At 33.5% G+C, this 24,338-nt stretch overlaps 4 protein-coding genes across 6 annotated transcripts; all 4 read left to right on the top strand.

Annotated features, from left to right (window-relative positions):
- The first annotated feature begins 317 nt into the window (after window positions 1–317).
- Window positions 318–6,225, top strand: LOC108215387 (membrane-associated progesterone-binding protein 4). Of its 2 annotated transcripts, none has more exons than XM_017387886.2 (8): window positions 318–727; window positions 820–896; window positions 1,062–1,133; window positions 1,568–1,605; window positions 4,174–4,217; window positions 4,792–4,838; window positions 5,092–5,266; window positions 5,842–6,225. In XM_017387886.2, the coding sequence occupies exons 1-8, from the start codon at window positions 611–613 to the stop codon at window positions 6,007–6,009; spliced, it is 738 nt and encodes a 245-aa protein (XP_017243375.1). In that variant the 5' UTR covers window positions 318–610; the 3' UTR covers window positions 6,010–6,225. The 2 variants fall into 2 exon arrangements, with proteins under 2 accessions (XP_017243375.1, XP_017243376.1); XM_017387887.2 differs by having other exon boundaries at window positions 362–727; window positions 5,128–5,266.
- Window positions 6,226–13,793: 7,568 nt separating this feature from the next.
- LOC108210485 (polyamine oxidase 2) lies at window positions 13,794–18,074 on the top strand. Of its 2 annotated transcripts, XM_017381797.2 has the most exons (10): window positions 13,794–14,207; window positions 14,654–14,769; window positions 15,082–15,170; window positions 15,269–15,382; window positions 15,716–15,803; window positions 15,891–15,976; window positions 16,060–16,162; window positions 16,686–16,783; window positions 16,876–17,305; window positions 17,449–18,074. In XM_017381797.2, the coding sequence occupies exons 1-10, from the start codon at window positions 14,165–14,167 to the stop codon at window positions 17,755–17,757; spliced, it is 1,476 nt and encodes a 491-aa protein (XP_017237286.1). In that variant the 5' UTR covers window positions 13,794–14,164; the 3' UTR covers window positions 17,758–18,074. The 2 variants fall into 2 exon arrangements, with proteins under 2 accessions (XP_017237286.1, XP_017237285.1); XM_017381796.2 differs by having other exon boundaries at window positions 13,914–14,207; window positions 15,716–15,976.
- A 945-nt stretch (window positions 18,075–19,019) lies between these two features.
- On the top strand, window positions 19,020–20,419 carry LOC135151373 (protein FAR1-RELATED SEQUENCE 5-like). Its single transcript, XM_064089786.1, has 2 exons — window positions 19,020–19,035; window positions 19,521–20,419. Exons 1-2 carry the CDS (start codon window positions 19,020–19,022, stop codon window positions 20,417–20,419), a joined length of 915 nt encoding a protein of 304 aa, XP_063945856.1.
- Window positions 20,420–20,508: 89 nt separating this feature from the next.
- On the top strand, window positions 20,509–22,677 carry LOC135151732 (protein FAR1-RELATED SEQUENCE 5-like). The gene is made up of 3 exons (XM_064090898.1): window positions 20,509–20,770; window positions 20,985–21,539; window positions 21,880–22,677. Exons 1-3 carry the CDS (start codon window positions 20,513–20,515, stop codon window positions 22,555–22,557), a joined length of 1,491 nt encoding a protein of 496 aa, XP_063946968.1. The 5' UTR covers window positions 20,509–20,512; the 3' UTR covers window positions 22,558–22,677.
- Window positions 22,678–24,338: the final 1,661 nt, after the last annotated feature.

The raw sequence follows: 24,338 nt of genomic DNA, 5'->3' as shown, positions 1-24,338 counted from the left end.
CGGGTTATTGATGAATTGTCAAGTAGTTGATATAATTTTTTAAGATTTAATCGCGATACTTCAAAATGTCATGGATTTTGGTGAAATTTCGAAAAAATTAAAATACATGAACAATCCTACAAAATTCATTATTTCATGAAATCCAAAAAATCCATCAGAATTTGAATATCATCATATTTTAATCTAAATGAATACTATCAAATTTTTAAACATAATTTAAGAATCTAATTATATATCAGCGGATTTTGTAGTATAATTTAAAATTCCAATTAAATATCCTAAATTCCTATATATTTTTTAAAATTCAAACTTTGAATAATAGGTGTTTGTTTTAGACAGGGAAGAAAATCTCTAGAGTTCGATACGCATACTGCGCTCAGCCGCTCACGTATCCGATCCATTCATAGGAACGGAGTCGAGGCCGCGCATTTGAAAATCGGTCTTCCTTTCAATTCCTTCTGAAAAGGCCGGGACATTCTTCCCCTCAAGCCTCCAGCGGCTGCTTAAATTGCAGTGCTTGATCAAGTTATTGTTAAAATACTTACCCAACACAGAGAGCAGTAGCAGTAGTATAGTACTGTAATTACTCTCACATAAAGATTTTGGTAAAATGGGTCGATCCCCTTTGGTTGGGATCGCCCTATTAGTACCCATCTTCTCCTTTTTATTCCTCAAATTTTCTCCTTTCAATCTCCATCTCCCTCTCTACCCCTTTTCAGCTTCCCAGGTATTAACATATTTCTCCCCAGCAGCTTTTCTTTACATAATTTTTCATGCCCATGTAGTATTTATTCCATTTACTTTATTTGATCTTGCTAGAAACTCTTTACTAAGCAACAACTAGCTCTTTACAATGGAACTGATGCTGCCTTGCCAATCCTCTTAGCCATTCTTGGGTACCCTTTTCAAGATTTTTTGTATTTGTATAGTGTGTACTTAGTTATACCATGTATGAGTTGTAAGAAGTAATTAGATTTGTGAAAGCTATCAATTTTATGTGCATACTTTGCTTAATTGTTTGATTCTATTTACTTATTTTGATATGCTTGGATATATTTCAGCTCAGTCTTTGATGTGACAAAAGGAAAATCGCACTATGGTTTGGGAGGGGGCTACAACCATTTTGCTGGGAGGTTTTTTCTTTGCCTTGAATTCTGGTTTCTGTAGTATATACTACTGTGAAACTTTTTTCAGATAGCTTTGTCGTTGATACTTGCGACTGTGTAAAGTAAGAAAAACTAACTAGTTGATTAGTAGAAAGAGGGCAAAATTAGACTTGGAAGAAGAGATTGACTCACTAATCATGTAGTCTAGTTGATATCATTGGGCTGAGGGTTCGAAAGGTGTGAATATTTAAATTTCCATAATTGACCACTTATATGTACTAATGAATGGATACCATCCTTGATGTCTTAAATGAGTATAAAGTTTCTTACCTCATCCTTCCACAGTGACGAGAATTTTCCATAATCAGTTTGAATTTTAATTACTATTGTATTGTTGGCTCAGAGCTATATTTATCAGTTCTAGATATGATACTGACAGTGTGTGCGATCTTTTATTTCAGAGACGCCTCCCGTGCATTTGTTTCCGGAAACTTTTCAGGTAATATTGGTGTTGTAATACTAGAGTATTATTAGCGATGCATGAATGATTTTGTATGTCACCACTTGATGCGAGTAATTAAGAGGAAGAGACAATCATTGATGATGTCTTTGTGAGAGTACTTATAAACAGAGTGGATAAGCTTAGACCTCCTTTCCTCTTCAGTCTTTAAAAGGGTAACCTAGTTTAGTGGAATTTACTTTATTAGATTATGTCCTAGTATACCATTTATCTTACAAATGTTAACCTAGCTTGATATGTGGAATGTTTGAGTTTGCTATCACATTCATGTTTCTTGGCTATGGTCACTTGCATGAATTTTAATATTTGCACTCATCTCTCTGGCTGATTATTATCCGCCTTGCAAAGTTTCTAGCTTTGTTGTGAAATCATTGTAAATCTGGGATCTGGAGGAATTAGTTATGTGTCTGCTATCAGCCTAGGCATAAACTACCAAAATACGGAAAAGCAGTAAAACTTCCTCAATTGAACAAAAGATCCAAAGAGATAATGTAATAATCTACATAATCAAATTATGATGCAGAAACTTAATTATTTCAGCAACTTCGCCAAAAAGTTGATGTGTTTAATTTTGTGCAAATAACAAGTACGGGTTGAATCCTGAAGGAGACATTATTTTTAGTTAGCCACTTAGCAAGTAAAAAGACAAAATCTTACAACACCTACAAATGCAATAAAAGGTACATAGTATAGTGATACTATATGCCCTCGAGCTAAAACAAAAGTGTCACCCATCGTCATAATAAAAAAAAAACAAAAAACTATTTGGAAAACGGAATATACAAAAAATTTGTAGAGAAGTAATCACATTAGGAGCGACATCGATGTTGGTGGAAGATCTAAGATCATGAAGGGCAACCATAGTGGAATCATATCGTCTTCCAAGAAGTCATTTAGAGGAGGTGAAAGTATGCAATATAGAGTTGAGGCCATGAAACTGTAATGCGATACGAAGTTGCCCATCTTGCCACGTTGGAAAGGAGCGGAACATGTAATCCTTGTGATACCGGTCTAATAATGTTACTCTTAAGAAGTGGATAGATTGGTTAAGAGAAGCCATAAATTCACATGGCAGCAATTAGCCACCACTCTTGACATGTCAAACAGAATTTTTTATCCATCCCTTTCACTTTAACCCAACTGAAACAATTTAAGGCACTGCAAGTCCAATAAGAAGTCCTTGGGAATTGAAGTACAAGTCTTTCAGTCAATGTTGAAGTGATTAGCTTGACAGAAAAAAATGTCGAATGATTAGCCAAAATACTAACAATGCCAACGTAATGCAGTTGGGATTTTAATTCAAACAAAGCCTTCAGCCAAATCATATCTGTCGTGTTCGATTCAATTTCTTTTTATTTTTGAACTCGGATACAATTTCGTTTAGGAACTAATTTGGATTATGATATAAGTATATCTCTAACTGGTTAACAGCACTAGTAGAGAAGTTCCCTGAAGCCTAATTAAATCTTTTCAGAAAGGCTCGTGAAAATTGTCCTAATTAGAAACAATGGTATGCCACAATGAGCGCTTAGAATGGATGTTTAGGACTAATGAAATAACTGTACTTAGTCAGGCGACCGACTGCAACCAGTACAATGTCTATTCCCTTTAATTTAGATAGGCCCTCGACAAAGAATACATAACATTGCTTTGGCGAAATCTTGGATCAGAGCTGGTACTCCTTCAATATCTGCGGCTTCCCATCCCGGTCAGTCCTCAGGTTTTGTGCCTTCCAAGTTCCCAACCTTTTTTACTAGTGTATGATAGTATTACATCTCTTAGCATAATGAATCAATGATATCAGCAAATAATCCTCCTACACCTCAAGACCGCGCAATTTCATCACTAGGCCCTTGCACAAATTCATATGTGGCGGAGGGAACCCTAAACGAACTGGTGGAGCTAATCATAATTCTTAGTGCTTGGACTATAGATTAGGAGATAAAATTGTGAGTTCCCCGGATCTGTCATCATTACTACAGCTTGGCCATTAAGTAATCCCCTCGTTTTCAGGTTTATTAGAATACCTGATTCCGATGACAACCCATTTTCCATTACAACAAAAACACGATCCAATTTCTCTCTTGTGCTAATTTTGCGTGCCTCTCTGCTGTTCTTACTTGGGTGGTTTGGTCCTCCGTTCCTGACAGCCATCAAAATAGACACAAAGAGCCCCAATGTGGTGCAAGCTAGGACTTAGGAGAACTGTTTTTCTGGGTTGTTGATAGTTTGTGGACTAATATATGAAGCCTTCCCAACTCCCGATCCCATCGGGCTTCATATAGACCCAAATTGATTTTATCTTCTAGTTTTATGGCCAACTTCGTAGCATGGCCCAATGACCTAGGCCCAAGTAGCCTTACTTTGGCCCGGATATGGTCCAATGACTTGTATATTAGAATTCTTCTTTTAAGGAACATCTACGCAATTGAGCTTCTTGCTAAAGAAACTCTCGCTCTAGCAAAACTTGCTTGCTATATTTATTTTGCTTATGCTTATTGTTTAAAAGTTTTGTTTTCTAAAGGTTTATATATAAAATTTTCACAGGAGATGGTCTTACTGAATCATTACGAGGTTTATCCAGCACTGAGGTAATTATGGCTTGTTTTAATTTTGCTGTTTCAGTTTTTCATTTATTATTCTTATCTTAACATGCGACATAAGTGGATGTAAAGTATACACAACTTGGTCCATGTAAATTAGCTCACTATCTGGACTGTGGAAACTAAGCATGTCTTTTTCGTAAGCTGTAACTATGAAGTGGGGGAAGGAGAAGTTGGATGTTTTCTCTCTATGGTCTAGCTTTCCCTTCCAATTGCTTACTATTATAATAATATTATGTCATGCAAAAATGTTCAGACAGATACACTTTCCTGTACTATAGTAGCTGTCCTTATAACTTATAGGGGTTGAAAATGCTACACCTTTCATTTTTTGATGTGATTACATTTGTTCTTCCCTTGATTAGTCTCTTCTCATTTTGTGCAACATATTTTTGTATATGCCTCTACCCTGCCTCCCAGCTTTTTAGCAGAATATCGTAGAGCCAAATAGTAGTTTTAATCATTATCACGAGATTAAAAAGAGAATATGTATTGATATTAATGACGTGCCTCCTGATCTTCCTATGTCTAAACCTTCAAGTTTCATATTTGACATTTCTAGGTGAAAGGTGTGGTTGACTGGCGAGATTTCTACGTCAGAACTTACATGTAAGTTTACAGCTTGCTATTTCATTGATGTAAAATCAATTGAAGGGATATGTGGACAGTCCTTGAAGCATAGAGATTTTAATATTATTATAATTTTTAAGATGCCTGATTGCCTGGTAATAAAGGTAATTTTAAGAAAATTGAGTGCCAGCTACAAGGTTTTAAAGACAGATCCTAACTAGAAGTTCCTTGTTTTGGATAAGTAAAGACGGTTTGCCTAAATTTTCCATTGTTCTTAACTGGCAAATTCCAGACCTGTTGGTAAACTTGTTGGTCTTTACTATGATAGTAAAGGGAACCCCACAAAATACTTGAAAGGAGTAGAAGCAAAGGCTGCTAGAGGTGCCCAGCTGATGGAAAAACAAAAGGTTGAAGAAGCTAAGGTGCCTAGCTGCAATTCAAGGTGGAGTCAGGAAGACGGTTCAGAGGTAAACGTTCACTTAAAAGGTTATTGAAAGCAAAAACAAATTATAAAAAATGGAAGTCATTCTTAAAGGCATACCTGTGGAGCAGGTAACTAAGTTCTCATGTTTTGTGGGTGTCCATAAAAACCGTGGAACTTGAAATTACTTGTGAGATTTAAAAGGCATTAAACCCAGCACTGTGACTGGTTTCAGTTCCAAGGTCTAGTTGCATAGTTTGGTAACATTGAAACATCGAGAACTATATTTTATTTGTTTATTACATCAAAATTTTTATTGCACAAGGCTGTTATATTTGAATTTACTCCTTTTTTGTTTTTACTATAGTTTTGATTTTCCTATATTGCTGTTTTCATAGTTTTGCTGTATCTTGTTATTGCCTCCAAAATCAAAGTTTTACATGGTCAAAATAGGTATTTACAAAATAATTAAAAGTAGTTACTCGGGTATAGATTTCAGCGCACCCTAAAATCAAGTCCTAGCTCCATTGCTCCATGTATATCACACTAATGTCCAAGCAGGTACAGGGAATGTTTAGATTCAAGTGCCCAAGAAATTGAGCTTCTACTTTTTTTTGTCAGGTTTGGTGTGAGATTGGGTATCCAAGGTTAGTTCAGAGGCCTATTGAGATAGCTTTGACAGGGAAAATGAGTAAGCGTTGTGCTTGCTTCAACAAAGCTGAACTAGACCAGCCAGGATTAGAAGTGTATGAAGGATGTGAATATTTTTCCAATCTGTGCCGGCTTTAGTCAATCCAAACATATGGTGAAACCGCGTCATCTTTTGTTTAAAGATTGTTTTGGACAAGTTTGTAGTTGTGATAGATATATGGAGCCTGTGAACATTAAAGTTTTTGGAATGTGCATCCAAATTATCATTTAAACCTGTTATGTCGGGGATGTGAGCTTGACAGGACATGTATTTTACAGACTCCTATAAAATATAGTTTCACAAATTATTTTATATTTTTTTTCTTCTGAATAAGAATTTAATATTTTAATATTTATACATAAGAGGAAAATTTTAAAAATAAGTTATATACTTTAGATTATGTGTCAAAAAATAAAGTCTGTAAAGAAATGAAGGGAATGGTATCATTTGAGGGCCTGTAAGTTTTCAGATACAAGACTTGAAAATACTCAAAGTCCATTGAAACGAGTTTGGTGTGTAAAGCATATTCACATTCTGTGACACTGGGAAGTTGTTGCGTTTCTGGACCTCCTGGTTGTTCTTTGTTTATATCGTGGGTGATTATAACAGACATGAAACATGATCATAACTTGTAATGCACATTCTTGTGTGATTATTGAGGAGTTGTTGTTGTTCACATCCTGCACTCCTGCAGTATCACTAAATAAATACTCCCTCGGTCTAATGAGTTGTATACGCTGTGGACCCGTACTCAGTTTAATGCTTCTGTAAGCTATATTCTATAACTTATTTTTAGAATTTTTCTTTTCTCAACAAAAATTTAATTATTAAATTTTGTTCGGAAAAAAAATCTTAAAAATAAGTTATGAATCACTAATATATTATTAGATCAATATTTTTCATCAAATATCCTAAATTATTTTAAAATTTTATATAAGCAATCTCTTGGACTGGTGTTCAACTCCAGCGACATAAATAAATTATTGGCATGATCATGCTTGTAACACATGTTGACATGTGTGATAACCAATAAGTTTCTCGTAATAACTAATTGAAATAATTATAATAATTTGTAATTTTCTGCAAATGGCATATCAAATATCTACTTAATAATAGAGATCGACTCCTTTTTTAAAGCACTTGAGTTTTAAAAACTTAGAACTCTAGACCCACCTGAATGGAGCGGGCTTCACATCAACTGGATCCTCTCGATACCAGGATCTGGGTAGTTGAAACTTCTTTCTAGTATAATAATTTGTTCCGCACATGGCTCCCATGCTCAATTTTCATATTTTTGATGATGGACACTGATACTTGCAAACATTTAAAGATGAAATTTTATAATAATTACTTTTCGAAAAACTTAGTACGTGTTTCGAAATATTAATTTAGTAGTTTAGAAGAGAGAAGATGATGCAGCACGCAAGTGCAACTTTAGACCATCACATGTGGTTATCAAACAGAGTTCAAGGTCTTGTGTGAGCTTTTCGGTAGAGTATTAAAGTCTGTCACGCTCACAGGCTCCACCGTTTGAAAAGGAAGGATTTTTTTTTATTTTTCATGGAATTTATTATTTTCATAATGGTCATTGTCAATTCTTATTAAATAGTAAATAAATATGGATAACGTCTAATTTCAAGGGTCAGAATTATTAAATATGTGACTATTTGGACTTCTATCCTAAACACCTCTGGGAGTTTTGCTGAGTTGTTTTTCTAGTAATGTTAGTTTTATTATAAGTGTAGTACTACCCCTTTCCCTTCCCCGAGCTTTTTCCAATGACCTCCATCTCAATCTTTTGAATGAATGAATAGAGCTCTGTCGTTAATTTTAACGTTGTTAAAATTCTAATATAGCTGTTAAAATGAATGATTTATAAAGGGAATTGATAAATAAGCTCCAATTTTTACTATTTAAGCTCCAAATCTTATTATGAGACACTAAATGCCATAACTACCCTTATTTTATTTTATTTTTATATCTGCAAACAGCAACCATATATAGCAGCATACATGAATACAAGTATAGAACCATTAAATCGTGCAAAAGCCTTCAAATGAGTTTGTTTGTTTTTTAGATCCAGTTTTCTTGGCCAAAGCGGCAAAATCCCTGACTAAAGTTTTAAGGGAAGGGGAGCAAGACTAACAGAGTGTTGCAGCTTGGCATATATGATACCGAATAGCTAGCATTTACATTTATGTTTCATGTTTAAGTTAAAACCAAATAACTAGTATGTTGCAGGTAAGAGTGGTAGTAAAGCATGCAGTTACAGGTCTTGTCTTATTTTAGGACTTGTAACTAAAACTAGTCCCTGAAAGCAACCTTTGGATACTTTAAGTAGGAGCCAAAAGATAGTTGAATGACAATAAGTGGATCCTAATTATAATAACTTTTAGCAAGAGCAAGAACAAGGCATGACTAAAAAAGATCCCTAGATTTTATATGCATGAGAAAACTTGAGATAGTATTCTGAAGGATACTACAGTAGCATAATAACAAATAGCTTAATAAAAAGAAGCTTGGTCACTTAGAATCAACATAATCTACTACTCTAACTCAATCCAAATATAACATCCCATCCCAGACTAATACATAGCCAATCATTTATATAAAATTAAGATCAATCAACTATTCAAACTTTTGGAAAGATAACCAGGAGGCTACACTTTCTTATGTGCCTTGCATTTTTCTCGGACAAGTACGAGAATTATGTCCAGTGCCTTGACATGTACTACACTTTCTCATGTCATGTATCTCAAAAGCTGATGGATTGCGGGTGGTAGAGCTTTTATTTCTCTTATTTTTCGAGCCAATAGGACGCCCTTTATGTGGAATCATCTCTGGTTCAAGTATCACAGTAGAAGGAGCATCAAGAAATTGAGTAATTTGTCTTCTACTGTCTTCTTTTTGTACCAAAGGCAGATTGTGATATTTATCTCGAAACTCTTTAAGAAGTACGTCAATGTCATCATTTCCATCATTCAATGAAGTATTACTATCAAGGAATGATTTTGTATCAATCCTCCATTGTGGATGAATTTCATTAAGATGCAATATGCCTTCTCTCTCCAATTCTCTTATCTTGTGTGCACGTGGAAGTCATATAGACTTTGAAAAATGTGACTTGCAAGTGATTGTTAAAGCTCCTGGTATTGTTGCTAGCTCATATTGTTTATATAATTGACTAAGAGCAAACACTGAAATGTGACAAATAAGTTCCCGAAATAAAGGAATACGAAACTTATGTGGTATACGCACCTTTTCACTTGCAACTCTTGTTTTGATTTCTTGGTACTGATTCTCGATTTCCAGAGAAATTTTGTCCTTTACATCACGAAAATCACCTGTAGAAACATTCAAATATTGCTTCAAAACGGCGTGAGCACCTTCTGCCCTTGACGTAACATGATTACCCAAGTGCATAAAATTATTTGTCCATGCAAACACAAACCTCTCCTTGTAAGGAATCCATGTAGTATTGATATAATTCAATAAAGCACCCAATTATAACGTAGCAATTTGTCTTTGATTTTTTAATTTTTGTCACAAATCCTTGCTTCAATACAATCTCGCGAACATTATTCAGAAGTTCCTCACGAGTTGAAAAATCTCTGGTTGAAATGACTAGTAGCGCATCACACCCATTTGGCCCTTGATTTTCGACTGCAGAACCATCTATATACACATGACAATGATTAAAGTCTAATTAAATACATGCTCAATGTAAAACTAAGAATAATCACAAGTTTTTATGCTAAAAATTTGGAGTTGGATTCTAGCCATAGAATTACCTTTTTCCATGGTCTGATTGTTATGCCCCAACTCGTATGATTCATAGAGTTCCTCCACATCTTTTGTCCGAAGAAGTTCAATGATGTCATTTAGATCAGCTAAAACTTCGTCTCTAGTTTCTTGAGGGTTTATGGAAAGAAATCAATTCGTCTTGTTTCTGAGAGAGAGTTTTAAACACTTCTTGATATATATATATAAAAAGGGAATTAAAGGTTAAGGGTAGTTATGGCATTTAGTATCTCATAATAAGATTTGGAGCTTAAATAGTAAAAATTGGAGCTTATTTATCAATTCACTTTATAAATTAGTGATATTCGCTTTTGGAAAATATTTTTTCTGATCTTTTATATAAGGCACTTTGATTTTTTGCACATTATTTTAAGAGCTTTGACCACATATTAAAAATCAATATTTTTAAAATTTTCTTTTTCGAAATAAAAATATAACATAAATATTATTATTCAGAAAAAGAAAAATTTTAAAAATATTGATTTTAAATATATGGTCAAAACTCCTAAAATAATGTGCAAAAAATCAAGGTGCCTTATATAAAGGACCAAGGGGAGTAGTGATTTGCGTAAAAAAATGTGATTTCTTTTGAAAAACTAGTTATTTGTATGCAGTATTGTTGCTAATCAGAGATAGCACAAAAATATTAATGATCAGGTCATAATGTTACTCGAACTGAAGGGGACAATGTGCTAGATGATTGGTTGAATGAATCGGATCGTAAAGTTTAAAAAAATGGACCGTTATTAACTAGTGGATGGAGTTGTTAACTTATTATTGCTTGGGCTGGTTAGTTGGTTTGTATTTTATAAAATAAGTAGGTTAAAATAAGTAGGTTTGTTCAGTGTTCTAAAAAACCCCGATTTAACCGATAAATACCGATTAATCCTCTGCAAGGTCGGCCACCGATCCGATTTTTGAAATCCGATTAATCCTTATATATATTTCATAATCGAAGTATATGTGATAAATTATTAAAATTAAAATACTATATTACTTTAAATATGAATAATTATAATGTTTATGAATATAGTAAATATATTAGTTACTAAATAGCTAATATAATAATAACTAAATATTAAATAATATTTTAATATTAAAATAAATCCGATTTTAACTCCGATTAATCCCCGATTTCCCATTAATCCTTGAATCGGTAACTCAACCGATTAGGTCTGATTCCCGATTTCTGTAACCCTGGGTTTGTTGTATAACAAAGCTATATGTGTGCGTATGTATATATATTAGTGATATACTCCCTCCGTCACAGTTTTTTACTCATTTTTGGTTTTTTAGACCAAAAAAATATTGTGCATATTAAGTCTATATCATAAATTACAAATTAAATTCGTTAATTTCCTTGAAAATAACATAAAAATGATTATAATCACATGTATCTTATTTGTTATAATTATAAAAAATATGAATTTTGACTGAGATAAAAATAAAAAGTCCAAATGAGCATTCCAACAAAAATAAGTACATACGTTAGAATTTAAGTAAATTTAAATTTTAGTAATATGAAAAATATAATTAATAAAATGAAATATGAACAATAAACATGGCCATTAATGTTAGAACGACAAGATCGAAGTGTCTAACTAGATATATATGTGTAGACACTAAAATACCATACTAACTTATAACTCGTATCCAATTATTCTAAATATTTGTTTTTGTAATATTTGTATTTGAATATTTAATTTTATTATGAAGATATATTATATAAAATAATTATATATTTTATATTTAATTTTTTAAAAATAATTAGTAAACATGTTTGAGTTAACATATTTTTATTAATCATATAAATTTTTTATCATTTTTTTTGAACATGTAATTTTTTTTATTTAATCTATTGAATAAGTTCCTAATAGGTAAGGCTCTCGAAAAACTAACTAAAATTAATTTTAAGAGATGTTCGGTAAAAAAGTTTAATAATAATTTGTAAATTAAAGAAACTCGCTGAAACAAACACCATTGAACAAACCTTTTAATATTCCAGCACAAATAATATAGTATAGATAAGTTTATTTATTCTTTATTAACTACAATTGTTTCACGTATCAAATCCGACTCAAAACAGCCACGTCTATCCTGTCAGGCAGCAACATATCCACATATCCTTTTCCTTCTTTTTCCGCCAAGATCCACATATCTTAATAAACGTGTCGAAATTGAAGAAGTGTAGGTCCATTTTTTGACAGGCACCAGATTGCGCATTGCTTGAAAACATGGCTTAAATAAAATTATGGGTCCTTTTCGCTACGCTCTATAAACACTTGATTATCGTGTGATTCCCTATTGTCGGTGTGAATTTGGAGTTCAAACTTCACCCCTTGTATCTATTTTAAGCTTATGGGAGGGGTGAGATTACAAAGAGGCTTGATAAACACAATGATTCCGGAGAGAAATGAGGGGAAAAAAAATGATGTTAGATTGTTTTATCCGTTTGTTTTGTTTCTTTTCAGGAATAAAAATTTGGGTGATTAATCTTATATTCATTTTTTTAATATTAAATAACTTCAACAGAATACAAATATATTTATATTTATTTACATTCTAATAAATTAATATAGTTTATTATTTAACAATACTAATAAATTTTTAAAATAAATTGACATGTGAATTACATCACAATTATATTTAATTTAAAAAACTAAATTAAAAATTGTTTTTAAAAATAATTAGTATGATAATTTTTTAAGACTGTCTGGAGTCTGCGTAAGGTCTGTCCGACGCCTTAGCGAGGCTCTAGTGGGTCCAGGGAAGATTAAGTGGAGGTGAGGATGAGCCTTAGGTGGGTGATGGATAGGGGTAGGTTGCCTAGCGAGGCTCTAGCGGGTCCAGGGAGGATTGAGTGTAAGCGAGGATAGGCGGTCATGGTGTTAATATACAGAGGGTGAATGATGTCGTATATGCATAGTTTGTTTTAGTTTGTATTTTAGTGATTTGTATTTGTCTATATATATAATATTGGGTTTGTCTGGTCTGTGCCCATGGGCACATGCTAAGCACTAAAATCCATCAATTTGGAGGGTTTTGATTGGTGTGGTTGTTGTAACTGCAGGACGTCCAATATTATTATAGAGGGTAAGCCAAACAAAACTCTCCAAATTTATAAATTTTAGTGCTTAACATGTGCCTACGGACACACACTAGAAAAATCATTTGGTTAACTCGTAACTTTGAATTCCTAGTTGGGTTTTAATATGATCTCTCATACTTTTTCCATATCTAAATATTCATATTGTAAATATGAAATTTAAGATTGATTCCTTCCATCTCTTTTTAGATATTTATTTTGACTTTTAACTAGTAAAATTGACACTTGACTGAAATTTGCATATCTAATATTGTTAGAAAAATAATAAAATTATATCATTAGAAAATATATTCAGTCTATTTTAATATGCAACTTTCATATTTTAAAAATAATGGGGTGTTTGGAAATGAGAGGTTTGAGGTAAAATTAGAGGTTTGACCATCTCAATTTGCTAATTCTAGTATTTGATAGTTAGCGGATTGAAATAGAGGTTTGTGCTCAAAAAACTAATTTTCAAAAAGCTACTTTTAGGAGTTTTTTTGGGTTAGAGGTTTTAATATGTGAAAAGTTAATCAAAATGCTATTTACCAAACAATTTTACAAGAAACCGCTAATTCAATCCATTAGTCAAAACATCTAATTCAATCTGCTTACAGCTAACCGCTAATTCCCAAACAGGGCCAATGAACAGATTAAGTGAGTGTTTGGGCGGAACTTTTAAGTCCCGCTTCTGGAGTTATAAGTTAAAAGCCTATTTGTGTAAAAAGTCGAGAAGCACTTATAAAAAATTAGGATTCCTAACTTTTGTTTCATGACTTCTCCTTATTTCCCAAACACTTTAATCATCGGCTTATTTTCCAAACACTTTAATCACTCGTAAATTTTAACTAAATCTAACTTTCACTTATTTTTTGACTTTAAACAATAAATATTTATTTTAATCTCGCGGAAACGTCTCTAAAATACACGGAACTAAACGATTTACGAGTAAAGTCAAACCTAGATGATCCCAAGCTGTAGAAAATTTAACCGGCGAAACTCTAATTACAAAATCGATTACCCGTATCCCGAATTTACAAAGCAGGTAAAAAATCAAGACCACCACCACCGACCCTGTCCAGATAAATATCTTCTGTTCTCGGCGCAAATATATACATACATCTCAAACGCCCACATCCCATCCGATTAATTATATTTATGCATAGAAAGATCGTCGAAAGATTGTTGTTTTTGGTTGGGGATCGGTTTTGCATACGCATGAACTGTTTGATCAACCTTTGTATTTCCTTTAATATCAACACAAAACAGTTCACCAACAATAATAATAATAGTAAATTGTTGTTGTTGTTATTGTTGTTAAGTGATTTTAAACCCTTCTTTAATCTCTCTTCAATCTTGCTTTCATCATGGCTTCAAGAGGTGACAAGACTAATCGTCAATTGAATCGAGGTTTGTTTTCTTTTTCTTATATGTTTTATGTTTGTTTTTGTGATTTTTCCGGGGTTTTTGTTTTGATATTTGATTTATTGGGTAAAGATCAAAGCTTTTTGTATGAATTGTTGTTGGGTTGTGTTTTAATTTGAGTAGTATTATGTGCCATATATAGATTGTGTGTAGCTTAAATGATGGAGTTTGTACTGTTATGCACTTGGTGTTCTAGTACTGATGTGTGCTTTGGTATGAAAGCGAACCCACTTATGATTTGAACCTGACACTATATTTGTATGAATTGCAAAAGCTTAAGGATTAAGCAGGGAAATGGACTAGTTGTGTGTGAACAATGTACCATAATTTTCCCACATGAACATGGATGTGTTTTTAATATGGGGAATTTTTTACGTTAATGCCTGTTTTTGAAGTATTAGTAATTGACCTTGATTGTACTTTACTTGTAGCTATATGCTCTGCGAACACCGAAGGCAGGAGTGCAGCCTCACCATCTGTCATAATCATAGGCGGTGGAATGGCAGGCATTGCAGCTGCCCGAATTCTCCAGGATGCTTCGTTTCAGGTACTGCATGTATTAGAATGCTGGAATACTAAAATGTGTACTGCAGTACTATTCTCCGGATAACAAAAGACATCCCCTAAAAGGAGTAGGCAATTTTGGCCAAAGCAAATGCCCATGCTGTGTTTTTTAGTTCATAAGTTTGATATGTCAGATGCTTGTTATAATTAGACAGTTCATAGTGCCTAGAGATTTACTTCTATACCGAACACAAAATATGGCTTCCACGCGTATTACTACCGGAAGTGAACTGCTTTTAGTTCACTAAGAAAAGAAGGCTTTTGTGTTGCTGATATATACTAGCTTAATTTTTAGGTTACACTTTTGGAATCGCGGGACAGAATTGGTGGTCGAGTTTGCACCGACTACTCATTTGGATTTCCTGTTGACGTGGGCGCCTCGTGGTAATTGAGGGTTAACGATTCGTCTTTCTAAATACAACATAAAAATTAAATACTTCCATAAAGTATCTGCATTTTAACTATTTACCAGCTGCTTTTAGGTTGCATGGGGTGTGTGAGGAGAATCCCTTGGCACCTGTTATCGGAAGATTAGGACTACCTCTATACCGTACAAGTGGAGATAACTCAGTATTGTATGACCATGATCTGGAGAGGTAACCACAGTTCCGTTGGTCATTTACTCAACTTTCGGTAGACATTTTAATGCTGTTAAAGTCAATTTAAGTCGGGTTTAAACAATTTGTTCCAGAAGTGAACCTTTCAGAAACCATAAATTACTGGACTAATGGGCAGTAGCATCATTTTATCTGTTCTATATTTTTACTTTGAGTTGTGGACATCAAATTATGTTTCGTGTTGTGAAGGTGTTGCATCTTAACATGGGTCATCTTATACATATACTTAACAATCGTTTATACAAGTATAACGGGTGCATATAATGCAAGTGAGCGATGTATCGTCAACCTCTTTTTATTATACTTCTACAGCTATGCTCTTTTTGACATGGATGGCAACAAGGTCCCTCAAGATTTAGTCACAAAGGTTGGCGAAGCTTTTGAGAGCATTTTAGAAGAGGCATGTCTGTGCTGGCTTTGTAGTCTTAATTTATTTTTTATGCATATGTATAATTTTGGTTTACTAATGCTCACATCCTTTAAGCAGGCAAATCAAGTACGAGCAGAAAACAGTGAGGACATGTCTGTATCCTGTGCAATATCAATTGTGTTCAAAAGGCGTCCTGACTTAAGGTTTGACATATGGTACAATAATGTATTCTAGTATTCGCTATATATTGTTGTTTATTTGGAATATAAGGATAGTCTTGTTGCAGGCTTGATGGACTGCCTCATAAGGTGTTGCAGTGGTACCTATGCAGAATGGAAGGTTGGTTCGCTGCAGATGCTGATACCATCTCTCTCAAGGGTTGGGATGAGGCAAGTTTTGTTTTTTCCCTGGTAACTGTAGCTCTATGGTAAACACATCTATAATGTTTGACGTCAACTTTTTTTGTTTTGTTTTCACTTTTTGGTAAATAATTTTAGTGAAAAAAGATGTTACTCTATCTTTTCAAATCTACGAGTTAAACGGGCAACAAACTGCCCGGCAATCCTCTTCTCTTTTGAAAAAAACATTATGCCATAACATTTGCTATAGTTTTGGGTCACCACAAAATGTTTTCCTACATTAGTAGTTGTGTTCCCCACTGAATTTAGCATGTCTTGTAGAAATTTTTCCCCTTCCCATTGAAGAAGATTTTGTTCATTCTTTGAGGCAAATAGAGCTCCACCTACTATGTTGAGATAAAACCTCATCCCCAATTATGTTGTAATACATTTGTATTTTTTTTATATTTGTGATTGGAATTTCAGCAATATAATATTTCTTGATATATTGATTGCGTAAACTTGTCAGCTGCAAGACATCATGTTATCTTATTTTACTTGTTTCTGTAATCAGGAAGAGCTGCTTCCAGGTGGGCATGGGCTAATGGTCCGTGGTTATTTTCCCGTTATAAATACACTTGCTAAAGGCCTTGATATACGCTTGGGTCACAGGTAATGATAATTAATTACTACAATGACTCCTAATGTTTGTAGCTATGTACGATCATCTAATTTACATTTACCTCTTATCTGTATTCTTCAAGGGTGAGAAACATAGTTAGACGATACAATGGTGTGAAGGTAACTGTTGAGGATGGTAGAACATTCATTGCTGATGCTGCCATTGTTGCAGTCCCTCTTGGTGTTTTAAAATCAAATTGCATCAAGTTTGAGCCGAGACTGCCAGAGTGGAAGGAAACAGCCATTGCGGACCTTGGGGTAGGAGTTGAGAACAAGATAATATTGCATTTCAAAGAGGTGTTTTGGCCAAATGTCGAGTTTCTGGGAGTGGTTGCAGAGACATCTTATGAATGCAGCTACTTCTTGAATCTTCACAAGGCTACTGGTCATGCAGTTCTTGTGTATATGCCTGCTGGACAGCTGGCCCGTGACATTGAGAAATTGTCAGATGAGGCTGCAGCTAATTTCGCTTTCACTCAACTTAAAAAGATCCTACCAGATGCATCTGGTCCGGTAAGTTGTTTATGTTAATCTTCCAGTGTAAACTTTGTTCAATTAGCTTGGATGGTCTGTTTGCTACAGCAAGTATATATTTCCACACCTTGTCATGTTCTGACCATAAAATACTTACTTTTTCCCCCCACCAATATGCACAGATTCAGTATCTTGTTTCGCATTGGGGCACAGATGTGAACTCACTTGGATCCTATAGCTATGATGTAGTAGGAAAATCCCATGATCTATACGAGAGGTTAAGGATCCCTGTAGATAACTTATTCTTTGCTGGGGAAGCTACTAGCATGGCCTACCCTGGCTCAGTACATGGTGCATATGCAACTGGAGTATTGGCTGCTGAGGACTGCCGAATGCGTGTATTGGAGAGGTACGGAGAGGTGGATCTTTTCCAGCCAGTCATGGGAGAGGACACCCCAGTGTCTGTTCCATTATTGATTTCCCGGATCTAGTTTTAAGGGTGTAGATGCCTAAGTTATATAGGTAAATACATGTCCTTGTCTTCCAATGTGCCTTATTCTCAGTTGCATTGGTTGACAATTGTATTCTAGCTAAAGTGACTCTGGTAAGCCTTAAGTTATCGAAACGCATGTAGCGTTCGTGAACTTGCTATCTGTATTTGTAAAGAAATTATGTATGTATGATTAGAGACAGAATAGACATCAGTCAAATGACTCTGTTGTGTAACAATGTATTCATAATTGTGTTAATAAAAATGTACAATGCAAGCTGCAGGCAGCTTATAAAAATGTATTTTTAATTTGAGACATTTACAGTACTTTAAATTATAATCCCGCCTGATTCACAAGGCTTTGGGGAGGAGAAACTATTTGCCTCTTTGGTGTTTACAATCAAACATCAAGTGCTAGCTCTAAACATATGGTCACTGGTGAGTGGTGACTAGTGAGTGTGTATATGGATGTGTTGTTTCAATTAGGATTTAGTATTGAAATTATATCATCTCATAGTTGCAGATTAACAGAATGCACCGCTATTCTCAACTTATTTTTCTTTTCCTGTCCATAACCCAACTCATAGTAGCACAATGTGTATTTGTTTGATTTGATATGCTCATTAACTAACACACACACACAAATAGTGGAATATCTAAAGATATCATATGAGAGGAGTTTTTATATATATATATATATATATATATATAGAGGAATGGGATCAAATAAAAACTTTTTTAAGTTACAAACTTACAAACTTTTTTGGGCCATCAGATTAGATTTGATCCTAGGGCTGGGGCTGACTTAAAATTTTATAATAGAGGGGTAACTTAGTCAATTTACGTTTAAACAGTTATAACCTATATAAACTAAAAAATTAACAGAAGCGTATTATTGTTTGTTGGAAATTTTTGCCGGCTAGAGAGAGAAGACGCATCGGAGAGAGACGACGGCGAGTTTCTGAGCTGGAGAGAGAACAACGCGGTTTTCGACTACAGATTTACGCATACTTGAAGGTAAATTACTGTTTTTTTTACATAAATTTGCTGTTTAGTTGTTTTCTTCAGCTCGAGATATACGATTTGATGTGTTTTACTTGTTTTATTGTTTTTTCTTTGACGCCTGTACTGTATTCGTCGGGATTAGGTTGTTTGGAGGAGTTTTGTGGTGTTCGATTGAATATTATAATAAAAAATTTGTTTTTTTAGGTGGAGATTTGGTTATTACTCTGTTCGATTGTTCTTCTTTTATGCGATTGTGCTATGGACTTGAATTCAGGTACGACATGATTTTCTTTGAGTTTAGTTTGTTGATTCTTTTTTTAATCTGAATGTTTGTTGTTTCGTTGAATGTATGATTAACTTTTGTTGAACGAGTTGTATATGAATCAATTATTATATGTAATTATAAAGTGTTTGTTGAATATTAGTATGAATTCTGTTGAACGATATGTATATGACTTAAATATGTTGAATTCTGGTTGTATTTATGTTGAACTTTGTTTACGTGCATCTGTTGAATATAATGACTTATAAGTGTACTTATAAGTATGAATTATAATTGTATTTAATTTGTTGACTGTAATTATAAGTGTTTGTTGAATATAAGTATCAATTTTGTATGATTACTCTTACTTGAGTACTTTTTGGGATTTGAACAAGATATTTGTTGAATCTTTGTTTTATTTATGTTGAACTTTGTTTATGTGTAACTGTTGAATATAATGTTTTGGGATTTTCAGTTTAGTTCTATAACTTTTTCAGGTTTTGGTGATAAAATTGCTCAAAACTTTGATGCTAATACATTGCCTATGGATGTTGTGGCTATAGAAGATGATGATTTGTCTTTGGGAGAAGTTGATGATTTGTCTTCGCGTAAATATGTATCTCCAGGTTCTACAACGTATTGGTTGCCTTGTATGGTTGATAGTAAACCTAATGTTGGAAAATCATTTAGGAGTATAGATGAGGCTGCGCATTTTTATGTTGATTATGGTCGTTCTTGTGGATTTGATATTAGGCGTGGTAGTGAGAAGCGATATCGAGATGGACGTATTCAATCGAAACGTTTTCACTGTTCACGAGAAGGCTTTTATTCTAAAAATGGTGAGAAGAATGATGATGGCTCATTTTGTTCAAAACAAAAGAGGAAAAGTATGTTTACTAGATGTGGATGTCCTGCTATGATTGTGGTGAAACATACGAAGGGTTCAATATATGAGATTACTTTGTTTATTGAACAACATAATCATAGGTTTGCTAGTGCTGATGGTAAGAAGTTTTTGAAGGCAAACCGGTCAATGACTGCTGCACATCAAAATTTTGCATTTGATTGTTCAAAAGTCAGAATAGGTCCTGCTCGTGCGTTTGGTTTAATGAAAGAGTTTGTTGGAGGGTATGACCAGATTGGGGCAACAGTTGTTGATTTTAAAAATTGGAATAGAGACTTGAAGAACATAATTGGGAATGCAGATGCACAAGTAATATTGAATAAATTTCAATCTTTGAAGGATTCTTCTAATGGCAGATTCTACTATGAACATGATGTGGATGAGTCTGGAAAATTGACAAAGTTATTTTGGGCAGATTGTGTTGGTCGTAGAAACTATGATGTGTTTGGTGATGTTATTTCAGTAGATGTCACATTTAGTACTAATAAGTAAGAAATTTATGTTATTTTCTAAAGTATTTTGTGTATAGCTTATTCTCTTTTTTCTTCAATTCTTAATAAACATATATTTGTTTTCAGGTATAACATGGTTTTTGTTCCAATCTGTGGTGTTGACAATCATAGAAAGTGTGTAACTTTTGGTGCTGGTCTACTTTCAAAAGAAGATATAGCTCATTACAAATGGATTTTTCAAGCTTTACTAAATTGTATGGGGCGACATCCATTATGCATATTGACTGATCAATGTGCTGCAATGAAACAAGCAATTGCTGATGTGTTTGATAAAGAAAAGACAAGGCATCGTCTTTGTATGTGGCACATCATGAAAAAATTTCCATCCAAGGTATCTTCTGTTGAACCTCCATAACATTTGTGTTGAATATTTGTATTTGTGTTGAATATATGTTTTATTGGTGTTGAATACATGTCTTAGGGGTGTTGAATATATTGATTTGTGTTGAATATGTGTTTTAGTAGTGTTGAATATATCTATTTTTTATGTTGAGAAATTTGTATGCCTGATATTTGTTAGTTTTTTTTTTAAAATGTATTTTTAGGTTGGTGTGGTATTGGCAATGGATGGTGGATTTTTATCAAAGCTTAAACCTTTTGTATGGGGTGAAAATTTGGATATATCTGAGTTTGAAGCTGGTTGGAAATCTTTGATGGATGAGTTTAAGATGACTGACAATGAGTGGTTGTGTGATATGTATGAATGCCGACATTTATGGATTCCAGCATATTTCAAAGAAGATCCTTTATTAGGAATATTACGGACAACATCTTGGTCAGAAAGTGCAAATTCATTTTTTAGTCATTATCATCAACCTGGTGATACTCTATCTCAGTTTTATCTACGTTTTGAGACTGCAATGGATAAGCAACGTAATATCAATTCAGACTTGAATCATAAGTCTAATGTTGCGTTCCCAAGTACTGATACAGAACTATTTTTGGAGAAGGATGCTGCAGAGTTATACACACGTGAAATATTTTATAAATTCCAGAAACAAGTACGAGATGCTTGTTTCCATTTGGTAATAAAGGATATGAGTGGTGTTGAAGTAAAGAAGTTTGTTTTACATGATCTTAAAGCTGCTAAAGAATTTCAGGTATTTCTGAAGTACTAGTAGATTGCATTTGATTATTATTTAATGCCTTTTTTAGTGTAATTTATTTTTTATGTTTGCATGTATTGTATATTTCGTATACAATGTCTTAGGGGTGTTGAATATATGTTTTAGGGTTGTTGAATACATGTCTTAGGGGTGTTGTATATATTTATTTTTGTTGAATATATGTTTTAGTAGTGTTGAATATATTTTAGTTTGTGTTGAAATACAATTCAATTTGTGTTGAATATATGTTTTAGTAGTGTTGAATATATGTAATTTATTTTTCATGTTTGTATGTATTTTATATTTGATATTAAATCACTTATATTTGGTACAGGTTTTGCACATTTTGGAAAATCATAAACTTGAGTGTTCTTGTAGGATGTTTGAAAGAATTGGTTTGCCATGCAGTCATTTGATTCTTGCATTAAAACAAGTTCCTGTGCACAAGCTTCCAAGGCATCTTGTTCTGAATAGATGGATGAAAAATGCTGAGAAAAATGCAACAAGATTTGTTTCAAGCACATCAAGTGATGATAAAGAGAAATTTAGTGTTATTGTGAATGATATTTGGTTTGATTTCAATTCGTGTATGGGGTTGGCTGGTGACAATAAAGAAGCACTTGATTTGATTCAAAGTTGTCTAAAAGATGTAAAACAGAAGTTACGTGGTTGGAAATTTGAAGGGAAGCTAGTTGTGGGAAACAAGAAAGATGTTGTTGAAAAGTTTATTGGATCAGAGATTCCAGTTAACATTGAAGTCAAGCCTCCAAATCAATGTCGGAACAAAGGGTGTGTAACAAAGAGAATTAAGAGTGCTGCTGAAAAATCAACTATACTTTCTGGTAAACTAAAGAGGATTTGCAGGTATTGCAAGACAGAAGTTTATCATGACTTTAGGAATTGTCCTGTAAGAAAAATGCAAAATTTGGATGAGAATTCTGTTGGGAAGAAGAAACAAAAACAAAGTACAGACAACAGTGAAAGTGGCATGGGTGACAATTTTGAACTCTAGTTTTTGTATAGTTGAATATTTGTTATTTTGAAGTTTTGTTTTGTTGAATTCTTATATAAATAATGTTGAACACATATACTTTCATTCTTGAATTTCTATATAAATAATGTTGAACACATATATTTTCATTCTTGAATTTGTATATAAATAATGTTGAACTAAAACAAATTAAAATAGAGAATAAAATGGATCCAATCTCTACATAATAAAAAATCTTAAGGGTTTGGTTGGGGGTATAGAAAGATGTCATTTTTTATTTCAATTTATAACCCTAATCACACACTTACGAGATATTGTTTGGGGTTTTATTTGGGATATAGAATAACTCATGAATTCAACCGTCTTTGTACCATGTTCAACACAGATAAATGTTGAACATGGATTCATGGGCTGTTGAACTGGGGAAGAATAGTACATATAAAATACATTGATACTAAAGAAACAATTATATACAGATCAATTAGCATTCATGCAATTACATATCTATTTCTTGGTGACCAAGGAATTATGTATTATGCAAAATGCACATAATAGCAAAATATTTACAAGCAAAACATTTAAAAGTCTGATCAAATTGTGCTTAGGCACGTCTTTGTCTTTTTGCAGGAGCTTTAGTATCCTTTTCCTTTTTTTCTTTCGCTTTCTGCTTCTCCAATTCAGCTTTTTTCACATGTTCTTCAAAAATCTGATACTCCACATGATGCTTCTGTTTGTTGCATTCATGCATTAGAATCTGGTGTGCATATCTTGTCCTCAGAACATCTAGCTGTTGGTCTTGGACTTTTCCCTCAACAGCGAGTCCACAATCCCAATTTTTTGAAACACCCTGGTAGTGCTCCATGTGTCTCATGACAAAAAGACCACAATCAATATGATTGTGCTCAGTTCTCCACTTCATTTCCAATCTAACAGGCACAAGAGAAGCTATGTCCTTCGCCTTTGAATGATTTTTTAAAACCATGTATCTTACAAGGAAGTTTCTCTGTTAAAAAGCATACATTAATTGAGAGAAATCCATGTCAAATTCAAGTCAAAAAAGAATATGATCATTTTAATAAAGTAGTAATTACTTACAATATTTTGAGGTATTTGCTGGTACTTTGCATCGAAATCTGGCTGCAGAGCACTACTATCAATAACCTCAAAACTTGGTTTTTTAATGTTGAAACATAAGAGGTAGTGATGGTCGGAAACTGTCATGCTGAAGAAAATCTGTTGGAAAATATTAAAACAGTAAAATTAATAAAAATAGAGTATATAATGAATGCTGTGTCTAAAAAACAAAAACTCAAAACAGTAAAAACAATGATAAATGTTGAACATGGGTTAATGGGCTGTTGAACTAGTTGAATACAGTGATATTTAACAAAGAATTAAATTAAAACATTTAAATTAATTAAAATAGAGAATATAAAGGATCCAATCTCTACATAATGAAAAATCATAAGGGTTTGGTTGGGGGTATAGAAAGATGTCATTTTTTATTTCAATTTCTAACTCTTATCACATACTTACGAGATAGTGTTTCGGGTTTGATTTGGAGTATAGAAATAACTCATGTTCAACCCTTTTTGTAGCCATGTTCAACACTGTTAAATTTCTGATCAGTAGAAGATAAAAACAATAACTCAAAAGGGTTTGGTTGGGGGTATAGAAAGACCTCATTTGTTATTTTAATTTTCAACCCTAAGTCACATATTTATGAGATACGGTTTAGGGTTGGGTTGGGGTATAGAAATAACCAATGTTCAACCTCCTTTGCACCCATGTTCAACACAGAC

The sequence above is a fragment of the Daucus carota genome, chromosome 3, assembly GCF_001625215.2.
Source record: "Daucus carota subsp. sativus chromosome 3, DH1 v3.0, whole genome shotgun sequence".
NCBI lineage: Eukaryota > Viridiplantae > Streptophyta > Magnoliopsida > Apiales > Apiaceae > Daucus > Daucus carota.
This window is presented reverse-complemented; position numbering and strand designations above follow the sequence as displayed.

Excerpts from the sequence above, each read along its gene's own strand:
- LOC108215387 (XM_017387886.2), top strand. The coding sequence starts at position 611 with ATGGGTCGATCCCCTTTGGTTGGGATCGCCCTATTAGTACCCATCTTC. Across the intron at positions 4,218-4,791 it reads GAGGTTTATCCAGCACTGAG|GTGAAAGGTGTGGTTGACTG; the intron begins GTAATTATGGCT and ends TGACATTTCTAG. Across the intron at positions 5,267-5,841 it reads GTCAGGAAGACGGTTCAGAG|GTTTGGTGTGAGATTGGGTA; the intron begins GTAAACGTTCAC and ends TTTTTTTGTCAG.
- LOC108210485 (XM_017381796.2), top strand. The coding sequence starts at position 14,165 with ATGGCTTCAAGAGGTGACAAGACTAATCGTCAATTGAATCGAG. Across the intron at positions 14,208-14,653 it reads TAATCGTCAATTGAATCGAG|CTATATGCTCTGCGAACACC; the intron begins GTTTGTTTTCTT and ends CTTTACTTGTAG. Across the intron at positions 14,770-15,081 it reads TCCAGGATGCTTCGTTTCAG|GTTACACTTTTGGAATCGCG; the intron begins GTACTGCATGTA and ends CTTAATTTTTAG.
- LOC135151732 (XM_064090898.1), top strand. The coding sequence starts at position 20,513 with ATGGTTTTTGTTCCAATCTGTGGTGTTGACAATCATAGAAAGTGTGTA. Across the intron at positions 20,771-20,984 it reads TGAAAAAATTTCCATCCAAG|GTTGGTGTGGTATTGGCAAT; the intron begins GTATCTTCTGTT and ends ATGTATTTTTAG. Across the intron at positions 21,540-21,879 it reads AAGCTGCTAAAGAATTTCAG|GTTTTGCACATTTTGGAAAA; the intron begins GTATTTCTGAAG and ends TATTTGGTACAG.